Source organism: Clarias gariepinus, chromosome 10 (assembly GCF_024256425.1).
Source record: "Clarias gariepinus isolate MV-2021 ecotype Netherlands chromosome 10, CGAR_prim_01v2, whole genome shotgun sequence".
Lineage (NCBI taxonomy): Eukaryota > Metazoa > Chordata > Actinopteri > Siluriformes > Clariidae > Clarias > Clarias gariepinus.
The window spans coordinates 25,902,642-25,916,623 of NC_071109.1; the positions used below are offsets into that span (position 1 = coordinate 25,902,642).

Consider the following 13,982-nt stretch of genomic DNA (forward strand, 5'->3'; position numbering starts at 1 on the left):
CAGCTTTGATTACATTCAGGCTCATCAGCTGACTTAATTTCATTGCCACAATACGTTGCCGAGTCTAGACCTGACCTACTGAAGCAAACAACCCCTGATCATAACACTGCCTCCAAAGGCGTCTAAGGGGCCACTATGCATGATGGGTACATCGCTTCATGTTTGTCCCTTTTCACCCTTCACTCTGAAATAGGGTCACTCTGAACTCGTCAGACCTTTGACCTTTTCCCATTCCTCCAAAGTACAATCTTTATGCTCCCTAGCAAACCGAAGCATTTTTTTCTGATTAACCTTACTAACATGTGGTTTTCTTATGGCCACACAGCTGTTTAGAGTTCTCATCACATTGTGTGCGTATGGAAATGCTCTTACTTTCACTATTAAACATAGTGAAGGTTTTTAGGCTGATTTTTTTTACCATGCATCTTTAAGTGTTCCAGTGACCCCCATTCATGCTGTTTTTCTCCCCGCCCCCACCACCTTTCTTCTATTAAGTTGACGGTTTAGCACTAGGTTTTGATAATGTTCTAAAGGGTTCTTAACACAGTTCCAGTAATTACAAACCTATTTAGTTGTTTTCTTTGCTTGATGGAGCCAAATAGTTTGCCCCTTTTTAAATGGCAACTTTTTTGGCCAGCTAGTGTAACTGATATCCATATACAGTATGTTCATACTGTATGCTCAGCATGTTATCTTCTTAATGTCTTCACCACCACTACTGTATCTTCCATAAGACATCCATAGCCTAATTTAGACAACTACATTTGTTTTTTAATTCATTCTTTGACCTGTTTAAAGGGTTGTGGGGGCCTGAGGCCTATTCAAGGAGACTTAAAGCATGAGGCGGAATGCACCCTGAACAGACCTCCAATCTATTGCTGGTCACGCACACACTACGGGCAATTTGGGATTGCCAATTAACCTAATCTGCTTGTCTTTAGACTGTTGGAGGAAACTGGAGTACCTGGAGGAAACCCACCAAGCACTTGGAAAACACTCAAACTTACAACCCGGAGTGGGAATTGAACCCTGGCCCTTGGAGGTGCGAGGCCACAGTGCTAACCACTATGCCACCTTTTACATTTGTTATTTATTATAAATATGCCACTCATGCAGTTCTGGTGAAATTCATTCCACTGGCCTCGTACATGTACTTGAACAATGACATTGAGGTTGACTCTTAATTAATCATAAGTTCTTTTTCCTATATACTAAGTGATACAAATATTTTTTTAACATTAAGAAATGCTTCATTTAATCTATTTTGAGAAAATACACCTTTCAGAATTTCTTTCTTTATAACTGCTATATGAAAGCCTGCAAAAAAACAAGTTGTCGATCACAAGCATTAAAGTATTCTGGAAATGAAAACACGAAGTGTTGTGGCGCCATCGGGATTCAAAAGGCCCTCACCTCACTGACTGCAAATCATAACAGACTCTGTACACCTTGCTAGTTCGACAGTCCCGCATGCAGGAGTAATACACACGTTAACGTGTGTACGGGAGCACTGACGTGAGAAAGCGCATCCTGCTGATTATAGTGTCTAGCTGGGATCGTGTGAGAGCCTCCAATAACATCGTCCCTTCTAACAGCTTCAGCAGACATTGCAGGTCTGGTCTGCCCACAAAGCGGTGAGGAACACGGCTGGAGGGAGAGTGTGTGCTGGGGAACAGATGCCTTGAGGCGGGGAGATTGCACCTCGGGGACCCACCAAGACTCTGCTGGCATAACAAGCGCTGAAACCCAAGCTCAAAGGAAATATTTGCAGAGAGGAGCCTCGGGTTTCATAGAGAGAGAAGATTCGAGTTAGGCACTAGTGCAGCTGTGAAGGCTTCTCTACCAGAGCATGGCCATCCCTGCTGAGAGCCATAAAACTGTGCGTGTGTGTGTTCTTGAATAGAGATGTCAGACTACATCCACATACCTCATCAGCATTGGTGCAAATTCTGAGCCAAAGTATAAAGGCCATTAGGAGAAAACTGCAGTGATAAACAACCTGATTAAACAGTGTTTCCATTAGGAGGGAACTCGAAACAAGTTGTGTGTGAGATCACGATACAACCTAATGCTCCCTGCCGCCTCGTCAGCCTGCTGTGTTTGTCTGCCGGAGTGAAATCCGACTGCGACTCAAGTGTGTTTGGATTAGTGTATGGAAGACATCTTTTACCCTATAGCGTTTCAGTCGCGGTTCTCGACTGAGTCACGGCAAAAAGGTGCGTTATAGGATGTAGATACTTGAGACAGACAGCTGCACTCAAGTACTTGAAACATGACATTATACACAGAGAGGAAGGCGCGAGCTGTTTGCTTGGACAGACGAGGTGCCAACGTGATAGAAGATGCTCCTACGCATTCAGTACAAACATCTCGCTTTCTCTGGTGCATTAGCCCGGGAGGTTCGAGTATCCGAGTTGACTGATGAGGAAACCCATAATGTCGAGCGGGTGTTCTTCCCAGCACGATGCAACCATCCCTCAATTTCTGCTTATTTAATTATTGATTCATTTCCTTTTTAGTGTATTTTTGTTGGGAAGCACCAAAAGGAAAAAAAAATTTTTGGTTGAATGTGAACAAAAGCAGTGTGTTTTGTGCGAGTCTCAAATATGCAATGTAGCCCACTCTCCAAAACCACAGGAGCACCAATTTCGCAATAAGTTACAGTTTATGGAGCAAACACGTCACATTTCTCAACCATAACAACAACAAAAATATATTATTCTGGAATATTACCCATTGCTACACTGTCTGAGGAGTCAGTTATGCCTGAATTCACTAGTTGTCGATCATTAAAGTGCACTACCGTGATGAATCCTGGAGTTTGGACGAAATCACCAGGTGCCAACAATCCTGCCTTCGCTTTAAAAAAAAAAGTATGAACTTTCAGTTGTGGCTAGATGCCTCTGTATCCATGCTAATGTGCGTGATGGAGAGGATCGTAAACATTAAGGAATCTTAACACACTAACACAGTGACTTACAGGTTGCTTCTGTTAAAATGCTGGATGTCTCACTCTGACACCTAACTGACATCTAGCATAGTAAGAATGCAATTAGACATAATACAGTGCCTTGTACAAGTACCCCCCACCCCCACCCCCACCCCTTAACACACTGCTGTCCCAAAACCCCGCCCCACCAAAAAAGAAAAAAAGATTCATATTTTTCCAGGACTTTCCCCAAGGCTTGTTTACGACAGCGTCTTGGTCTTCATAAGGCTTGCTTCTTTAAGTAGGTTCTGTAATAAACTCGTAGGCCTTGCGGGAACATTTATATTGAAATGACATAAGATTTTAATTTCATACAGATGGACTCTACTCATCTAATTACAGGACTGGGCAACTGGTAGCACCAGATCTAATCTCACAGCAACAAGGGTCAATACTTGCATCAAAAGCGCTTTCATTCAATTTCTACATCTTTATAAGTGGAAATTAATATAGAAAGTAAATATATACACATCATATAAAATAATATATGTCGATCCATAACATGACAAAGTTCAAGAGGGTAAAAAGCTAATCCGAGGCACTGTATTTAAAGGCCAACGGACAATATATCCATTTGTTACAGGACACAAAAAACAGGAAAACAGGAAAAAAGACAACAGACAAACACCTCAATCGGAACAGTCGGACCTGATCCACTCGACCAGAATGAATTTCCTGTGGGAATAAGTGGAGTGGTGTCAATCTTTAATAATCTGTCTAACAGGTAAATATCAGCCATGTAAATACTTAAACTGATGGATTTTCTCATTGCAATAAAGACATTTTTTCTGAGAATGTTTGCCCCATGTGAGGGTAAAATTAAGCGAGTTGACACGTTTCTGGGAAGGTAATTTTGCTTCCATTCCTGCTCAGTAAAATCCGTAAGAACAACTCTTACCCCCACCTAACTTTACTTTTTATCCACCAGGTCTCCAGCTGACTAAGGGACACTGATTGGCTCAAGTTTCACATGTAGTAAAGCATCGAACCAATCAAAGACGAGAATTAATTCTAACCAAACATAACCTACAAGGCGGGATTTATCAGAAAAGATGGGAAGCCCAAGCTAACCACAAAGCTGAAAAAAAAAAACACTACATTTTCTCCTGTCTTCCTAGCAGGCAGAAACATGTTACAGTATATATGACAAATACATGTGAACACACACCTTACAGGATTGGGATCCATGTAAACAGTTATGCAGAAGTCTCTAACTGGAATGATTTTAACGCGTTCAAGGTAAATGTTGTCCATGTACACGTAGTTACTGAAGGCTTGATTAGCAACCTCACGCAAGTCTGCACTGTGCCTCCGATGTGTACATGAAACTATTAAGCAGCTAATGATTACTTAAACCAGATAGCATTCAATTCAGCATTTAATGGAATTTTGGGAGGCTAACGTACTCCAGATGTTACACGATATATGATTTTTCTCAAAGACGGTTCGTGCCAGTGCTGTGTTAAAGCCAGTGTGGATGCTGCCAGGTCGAGGATTATTTGTAGGGTTACTCAGGTTCGCTGCCTGTCAGGACATTATAATGAAGATGGATGGGACAGAACCCAGGATTCTTCTGGTTGTGTTGCACAGAATTTAGTAAACACAAAATGTGTGTTACAGTTCTATTTAACGTTGTAATAAATGTACATTATGCCTTTTTTTGAGAGCACTTTAAAGGTCTTCTTCCACTGTAGACCGTAAGAACCCATGGTGACACAGGTGGCCCAAGAACTTAATATATAGTTGAACGATGAGCGGGCCCAAGCACACTGCGCCTTCACCACCCTGGTGCTCCAGAAAGACACTGTGATGTCTTAAAATGTGCTCCATGTGGTCTAGTTGGTTTGCGTTATATCCCCCATAATGTCCCTTTATATTGATTAAAAAGTCACTGTGTATTTGTACAAAGTGTGAAGAGGGACCTGCAAAAGAGGAGGGAAGAGGAGGGAATACCCTGAATGCCTCACATTCAACTTGCATATATTTTATACTGCGAGGTGTGTTTAAGTCAAACCGGGACTTTTCCAGAATAACAGAACACAGTTAAAACCCCCTTTTTTTCTCTATACAATCCGTGTTCTCAACGTTTCACTAGTGCTTGGATATCATCAAGATAGAAGGTTTTCTCAGACATGATCAGACTGCCCGCTTCACGGCTGAAACGCTGGCCTCCCAAGAACTCTTAATGGCCCAAGATTTTTGGTAATGGCTTGGAGCGAGTTAAGGATTGTACAGGGAATTTTTGCAATAACTCTCCGAGCTGAGTTTCTGTGATGTGCAAGTGGTGTTTGTAAAAGATTGTGTGTACAGTTCTCAAAGACAGATGCGTCTCTTCCTCAAGTTGGCGACAAGTTATCTGTTGATTTTCAAGGATCGGACGGTCCACTCGCTGAATGTTCACGGAAACGACTGCAGTGTGCTCTGAGCCAGCTCGGCTGGGATCGTCATTCAAAGACGTACAGCCTTCCAATTGCTATTTTAAAAGCATTTTTCTAAACACATCAGATTTATGATCACATCTTGCACTGAGTCACGTCTCACCCGTCCTACCCAAGCAGACCAAGTGCTGAAGCTCATCTTCTCACTGGCTGACACTTACTATGCATTAATAAAAACTTGTACTTTTTCCACCTGCTTGTTAACGGTTTCCTGCTCATCAAATCAGTCACTTTTAAACTTCATTAAATGTTACACTGATCATAATTATCAGCTCCGTCACATCAGACAACAAACAATATATGAACGTAAACACCGTCAGTCGGACAGTCAGATCATGATGATTCACTTTCTATCACGGCAAATCCGACAGCAGAGCCAGGTTCAATCTTCAATCTTAATGTGTTAGCAAGACGTCACTGTTTCCATAGTAACACCTCGCTGACATTAGGCAGTTCTCTGGAAGAAAGATGCCAGAGGTCAGAGGAGAACGGACAGACTGGTTAGAGCTGAAGGAAAAGAAACAGTAACTCAAACAGCATCGTGGTATAACCAAGGTATGCTGAAGAGCATGTCTGAACACACAGGATGTCGAACCTTGAAGCAGATGGGATGAAGGAGCAGAAGACTCCTGTTAATGTGGAGCAAAATCTCTAAGGAATGTTTCCAGCACCTTGTTGAATCAATGCCATGAAGAATTAAGGTACAGAAAAAAAAAAAAAACAGACAGGGAGAGAAAAAGAGGGAGAAAGGAAATAAAAACGAGTAGTAGTGTGGTTAGTGTAAAAGGAATGTTTGTAACGCATAATAATAAACATGTGGGTTGAAAGGACTGAGTGAAGCCCCTAACAAGAGCGTTTCAACATCTCTGACCCCAATGCAACAGCACATCAACCTCAAAGTGTGTGTGTGCCTGTATATGCACTTCTTTTCCCTCTACCAATCCAACTACACATTTTATCCCCAAAATTGTTTTCGAAAAAAGTAATGCTGGCCAGGGGAGTGTTGTGTCTCTGATGTACACAACATGATGTGATGAGAGCTTTCTGGTCCCCGGTGACAACACGCCCTCCCCAAAATTCCTGCGTGTTTGCTTTAACCGCGGCGAAAAACCGTGAAGTCTCGGACTCCGCTTAAAGGCTTTCCATTCTCTGCTCCATCCTCTGTTTCTCTTCCTCACTCCATCCATCACGGTAAACGACTGTTTGACAGATGGAGAGTTGTCCGTCATCACTAAGGACCCGCCCACACTCTACACATCTAGTGGTTGGTGTGTGTGTGTGTGTGTGTGTGTGTGTGTGTGTGTGTGTGTGTGTGTGTGTGTGAGCGAAATGAGGGCTGTGAGACCCTAACATGCAGAGACAACAGACAAGGCCCTCCCTGTAGGGCCGTCTGACCTCTGTGCATATGTGTGTGTGTGTGTGTGTGTGAGAGAGAGAGTGTGAGCATGTGCATGTGTTTAATGTTTCCTCTCGAAAGCAGCAGGCTCTTTACTGTGATGAGCAGCAGACAACATTTTTGCTGAATGATCCACATGTGTGTGGATGACGGAGCGCTTTCAGGATGTGAACTCGCTCCTTTTGAGTCGCCTGAATAGTTCCTTCCATCCCTTACCTTACTCTCCCCTTCCTCCCTCTCTGCTCTTTTTCACTCAAGAGCCACATATAAAACCCCACCTGTGGTGCTGTTACAAGCAGCGACACCAGAGGATGCTGGAGATGTGACGTTTCTACGGATAACAAGGGACGAACAGATAAAAAAAAAGGGAGAAGCAGGACAGCAGCAGCACGCAGACAGGTGAGGCCAAAAACCCCTAAGGGACGTTAAAAATTATGCTACAGCGATTATATAACTTGTGTGGCTATGAATCGGGTCACCAAGGTCTGAACCCCGGCATGTTGTCAATTGCTTCCATCCCTTTCATGCACTGAACTGATACATACTAATTCCCAAAGCAACACGCGCTATGGACGGCACACGTTACTCAGCCTTACATCCAGAGTCTCCTCATTAATCACCAGCAGGCCCATGTTCTTGGTGAGCAGCTTGCAGGAGTGACCTATAAAAGAGAGAGAAAACACACGTCAAACACTTGAGACCTTTTGCAGCACTATGAGTTTAAGGTCAGTTAGGAGAGTTGCACAACAGCACTGGTAGAGCAGGGAACATGACAACATCAAAGGAAGGAAACAAAAGAAAAGTATGGCGTGTTCCCCATGACACGTACAATCAGGTAATACATTTTTCTTCAGTGAGTAAATTACAAAAATTAATTTTTATTTTTTTAAATTAATTTAGATCATTAAATTGATCTAACTGATTAGGCACTGTTGAGAAATCATAATATCTTTTAATAATGACAATCCCAGACACAGCCCGCTGAGAGTGGCTTTTAAAACACATCATGCCCTTTGGGTGACGAGTTTAATGAGTAGAAACACATGACCGTTAGTGGATATACAGCATGACCTGGCGTCACTGTCAGCGCACTGGAGAATCCCTCGGGGGCAGTTGGAGTTTGTGAGTGTGAGGATGTATGGATGGGTGTGTGTGTGTGTGTGTGTGTGCGCACGCGTGTTGGGACAGAGGGGAATTCCACCAGTAGGAGACATATGCAAGGTGTAGATTAGAGTATGCAGAAGTATTGTGGCTTGCTTATTCAGGCAGGTCGACTAACGAGGATTTGTGATATCACAGTGTGTATATGTGTATGTATGTATATATATATATATATATATATATATATATGTGCACACACACACATGCTCTTAGGCACCATTATATACAGTGGTATGAAAAACTATTTTCCCCTTCCTGATTTCTTATTCCTTTGCATGTTTGTCACACTTAAATGTTTCTGCTCATCAAAAACCGTTAACTATTAGTCAAAGATAACATAATTAAACACAAAATGCAGTTTTTAAATGAAGGTTTACATTATTAAGGGAGAAAAAAAACTCCAAATCTACATGGCCCTGTGTGAAAAAGTGATTGCCCCCCTTGTTAAAAAATACCTTAACTGTGGTTTATCACACCTGAGTTCAATTTCTGTAGTCACCCCCAGGCCTGATTACTGCCACACCTGTTTTAATAAAGAAATCACTTAAATACCTGACACAGAGAAGCAGACCAAAAGCACCTCAAAAGCTAGACATCATGCCAAGATCCAAAGAAATTCAGGAACAAATAAGAACAAAAGTTATTGAGATCTATCAGTCTGGTAAAGGTTGTAAAGCCATTTCTAAAGCTTTGGGACTCCAGCGAACCACAGTGAGAGCCATTATCCACAAATGGCAAAAACATGGAACAGTGGTCTACCAAAAAATCCTGAAGGAGAATGTCCGGCCATCTGTTTGTCAACTCAAGCTGAAGCGATCTTGGGTGCTGCAGCAGGACAATGACCCAAAACACACCAGCAAATCCACCTCTGAATGGCTGAAGAAAAACAAAATGAAGACTTTGGAGTGACCTAGTCAAAGTCCTGACCTGAATCCTATTGAGATGTTGTGGCATGACCTTAAAAAGGCGGTTCATGCTAAAAAACCCTCAAATAAAGCTGAATTACAACAATTCTGCAAAGATGAGTGGGCCAAAATTCGCTGTAAAAAACTCGTTGCAAGTTATCGCAAATGCTTGATTGCAGTTATTGCTGCTAAGGGTGGCCCAACCAGTTATTAGGTTCAGGGGGCAATTACTTTTTCACACAGGGCCATGTAGGTTTGGATTTTTTTTTCCTCCCTAAATAATAAAAAACATAATTTAAAAACTGCATTTTGTGTTTACTTGTGTTATCTTTGACTAATAGTTAAATGTGTTTGATGATCAGAAACATTTTGTGTGACAAACATGCAAAAGAATAAGAAATCAGGAAGGGGGCAAATACAGTAGTTTTTCACACCACTGTAGATGAATGGGCAAAAATACCAGTGGAGACACGCAAAAAGCTGGTCAGCAATTATAGGAAGCGTTTAATTTGCTGTAATAGCCAATAACGGCTTATCTATTGATTATTGAGAAGGGTATAAATAATTTTTAACATGCTTTTTAAATAAAAAAAAATTTAAATAAAAGATGAATAATAATTTTTCCCACAATGATGCCTCTTGTACATCGTCTTATCTTGTGGGAGACACCAGTGTCATTTCTAAGCATAAAAAAAATGGGTGGTTAAATAAAAGTAAATAAGTCAGAATTTGCCAAGAGTATGAATAATTTTCGGCTGTATATGGTTGTATTTTGATGTGATAGGACAGATGTGTCAATTTCTTCAGTTTTATGTTCATGCATACTTCAGCATGCCATGTTACTGCTTTCTGTAGTTGATGGACACTCGCTCTATCCTCATTGAGACTCACCGTCTCCTGACTTGTGATTAGTCGGATGGCGTACTGGGAAAATTAATTATCCTAATACTGATTATGATGCTTGCTCTTTTGACTACATTTGTGATTCCCCCTTTTGTCCCGTATGCTTTATGCCTGATAATCTGTGTATGACCTTTCGCACATTTCTAATGCTTTTTGGTTTGGTTCTTTGCCCATTGCAAATTCCTTACATTAGTTGTAAATAGTGGTTTGTACAGAAATACTTTATCAGGAATTTACTAAGAATTTTGTTATTTCTACTCGTGTTGATCTGGCTTTCTTGTACAAAGCTGTTAAACTTATGGCAGTTTAACATTGTGGGGTAAAAAAACAAACAAAAATAATAATAAATCATCACCCTTCCAGCCATACTTCATTAATATATTTTTCACACTGCATGGAAATAACCACCGCTGGCCTCGGAGCAGAGCAAGTCAATTATTTCCACTGATAGCTGTGAAACACAGAATCGCTCTTGTCTGAGCGGAGGAAGAGGGAACGTAATTAGGGCTACACGCCCGCACAGCAGGAAGGCGTACGCCTCACCATGTTGTTGAGTTTCAGGGTAGTAGAGGACACAGAGGGATGTTTGGCTTGGCTTGAGGGTATTTGTTTGCACTTTTGAGTCTAAGAGGGCTACAGTGGCACAGAGGCCAAGAGCAACAGGTCAGCTGAGGCAGAGGGCAGCCTCACTCACTTACTCTGACCAGCGTGTGGCTTTCACCAAAAAAGAAAAAAAACTTAATTAATCCTACAGGCTAGGAGAGTTAGAACACCCTCGACTCAGACAGAGAAATCAGTCAAACTCACTGAGCACAGCGATTCACACCGAGCCAGAGATCAGACTCAATTCCACAGCAGACACAAAAAACACCTAGAGGCCACTCAATTGCTTTCTTTGGCTTTGCCTGGATCTGTCCTCACACACACACACACACCACACACACTTACAGTACTTACTTTCCTACTAGTGCTGTTTACTGGTCTTTAAATCAGCACTGAATAGAGGACTCGGCTTGTTCCTTCCTTTTCCTGTTTGGGCTGTATTTCAACATATGATCCACTCGGTAGGGATAACCAGCAACCTGTGGCTTTGCCTTTCCTCGCCTGGCTCTTGGAAATGATCGAGAGAGAGGTTTAAACCTGCTTCTATTGCGTCCATTAAATCCGTGGGTGTGATAGCAGAGTCAAGTAAAAAAAAAAAAACCTTAAAGCATTAAGTCATTGACATTCTTAGTCAGTATGAACAAAATGCATCATATTTTTTTCATTTTACTATTTTCTTAGCTACTATTTGGCTTATTACTTTACCACGTTAACAAACCTAAAAGTTTCATTCTGGTCTCAGCTTTCTGATGTTATTGTTAGATTATCTCTGGGTGTTGTGATAACCTGAGCCATTGGGACGAGATAAACTATACGGACAAAAGGTACGTGGATCCCTGACCATCATACCCATACTGGTTACCAAATAGTTAGAAGCACACGACACCCAACGTTACAGAACTTCTCGTCTCTGCAAGTTGTAGCCTCACAATTTGAAGCTTAAACCTGTTCCAGCATGACTACGCACCTGTGCACAAAGCAAAGTGTATAAAGGCAAAGCTTGTCCGAATTGGAATGGAAGAGTGGTCGAATGGCGCGCGCAAATCCTTGATCACCTTTGTAATGAATTGAAACACTGACTGTACACGCCTGAACTTATTATGGGTCTTGTGGCTGAATGAACACAAATCCTGACAGGGCCAAAGTACAAAAGGAAAAATTCAACCACCTGCTACATTTGTCAGGGAAGGCAAATCATGCAATTCTGCATAATAGCCAGCAGGTGGCAATGCTACCAGTTTAGGATTGAACTACTATGCATCACTCTGGTTATGTAATGCAATGGCATGCAGAAATGTTGTGGAGTACAAAGTATAAATATTTGGTGCAGGACGTAGTGGAGGACTACAAGAGTAAAAAGGATAAGTGAAGAACAGATACATGGAATATGTACTTAAGTACAATAACAACATAAATGTTCTTTGTAGCAAAGAGGGACTATATCTGGAACTGAACATCTTTTCATCATCATCTGTGGAACATTATGGGTTATTTGAAATACTGTACAACAAAAAACATTTCGAATCCCCCCCCCTGCAGACTGGATATTCACACATGTACAAGGTGTTATTTTACAGCTATTACAGATGCAAACTGCACAGTAACTCCTCTTCAGGTGGATTTTTAATTTTTTTGTTTTATTATTTTTTCTACACGGTGGTTGTTGATATCAGCGTGGCTGTAAGAGAACTCTGCAGCAAAGCACTATGTCGGGAGGGAGAGAGAGAGAGAGAGAGAGAGAGAGAGAGAGAGAGAGAGAGCCATAGCTCTGCAGCTGCTCAGCACAAAGGCCTGATTCAGGGCTGCGCTGCTAGGTGGCCACAGAGCACGCTCTGTTTGGCTCTGCTCCTGGTCTGCTAGCTGTTTGAAGCCCAAACACACAACAGATCGCTGTTTAGGCTAATCATACGAGCCACATCTGAGAACAAGGACTGAGCCGCAAAGACTGAAGCAAAGCAGCGGGTGGGGCGGTGACTGGTTATCACGTGTCCCACAGCAGCACTCCTGCTTGCACACAGGAAATAGGAGACATTCTGCATCCCTGAGCATGAGAACAACCTCGCCTCATCTGCCCTGTCCGTTTCTACTCTACTCTACTATAGGACTCACCTATATTAATGGCGGTCTCCTGCTTGTCTCCGGTCAGGATCCAGATCTTAATGTCAGCCTTCACCAGCGTCGCAATAGTCTCTGGGACATGATCCTGCAGCTTGTCCTCGATCGCAGTGGCTCCAAGCAGCTGCAGGTTCTACAGCACGGATTAGAGACAACAGCGAAATCAGTTTCACAATAGTGACACTAGTTCAGATTTGAACAAAATGTAAAAGTCTCAAAACCACATAATAGGACCAGTTTTGAGTGATGATCCAAGCACAGTCCAGTTTAAATTCAGACAACTACAAACTGTTCAACATTTGAATAAAACCAGATGTTTTTCATTCCCATTCTCCTCCCTCAGCGGTCGATAGAACAAATAGAAGTCCAAATCTAATGGATATAAATTTGAATAAAGTGTATTGTTTCCGTATTACACTTCAGGTTTTTAATGGAGCAAAGACAGTATGAAAAAGACTTTCATGTGAAAACTACATGCTGTTCGACAAATATAGTTTGAGGATCGGTTTGCTTTTTTAGGAGAGAAATTGTTCACCAAATCAATTTTTTCATTAAACAAACATTAAGTAAAAATTGCCAGCTTAAATTCTCCGCTCAATTTGCTTACTGTACTTGTTACAAAGTCTTTGGGCCAAAATGGGGTAATAAATATCAGTAAATTCCAACGAACAATTACATAATTACATCCAGAGTTGCACTGGGCGAACCTGCAGGTTTCTTTCGTTCTGTGCGGTAACGCAAATGACTTCCAAACGTCTGACCTTCCTTTAGGTTGCACTAAATTCCGCCCGAATCGTGCTGCTGCTTTACCGCATCAGTGTGACTGACTCCAACATCCCAAGGTGAGAACGATGATTTAAAGATACAGTTTAACAGCTAAATAAGAGCTCACACATTTAGGGGAAATGCAACGTAATGAATTCGAAAGCAACAGTCAGGTTCTGAAACGTGAACCTGATCCAAGAAACGATGTCCAAACAGCCATGTCCCATCAGATTCACAGAGGGAACTCAAAGCTCTCTTTCATTTCACAATATTGAAAAAAAAAGTCCCTCCTTGACTTTCTGCATTTAACATCAGAATTTAACATTCATGACAACCGCTTCTTTCCCAGTCACAGCATCAGTGAAGGCCTTCCCGGAAAGTGCGGTGCAGTGGGAGTGTGGAGCGGATCGCTTTCTCAGACTCGAGCAGCAGGAGTGTTTTCCTCTGGTCAGCTCACCCGGCGTACACTCCGAGCTGAGTGAGGATGTGGCATCGGCGGGAAAAGACAGGAGCAGCGAGCGCTTAGGAGAATCACAGTCATGCTCCGACCGCAGACGCCTGGCTGTATACGTGCATGCGTGTGTGTGTGTGTGTGTCTGTGTGTGTGAGAGAGAGAGAGACAGAAAGAGACAGAGAAAGGGTGTATGGCTGCTTGAAGTGTTTTTCTCAGGAAGCCCCTGGCCTTTTGACCGACCACAATCTTTTCG

At 42.1% G+C, this 13,982-nt stretch overlaps 1 protein-coding gene across 3 annotated transcripts in view; it reads right to left on the minus strand.

The window, feature by feature from the left end:
* atp8a1 (ATPase phospholipid transporting 8A1) overlaps positions 1-13,982 on the minus strand; it is a 140,153-nt gene that overhangs the window by 47,501 nt on the left and 78,670 nt on the right. For all 3 annotated transcript variants that reach the window (XM_053505565.1, XM_053505567.1, XM_053505566.1), the window contains 2 exons: positions 12,505-12,643; positions 7,420-7,484 (listed from right to left, as the gene is read on the minus strand). In XM_053505565.1, the coding sequence (XP_053361540.1) occupies positions 7,420-7,484; positions 12,505-12,643 (204 nt within the window). The remainder of the gene's footprint in view (positions 1-7,419; positions 7,485-12,504; positions 12,644-13,982) is intronic.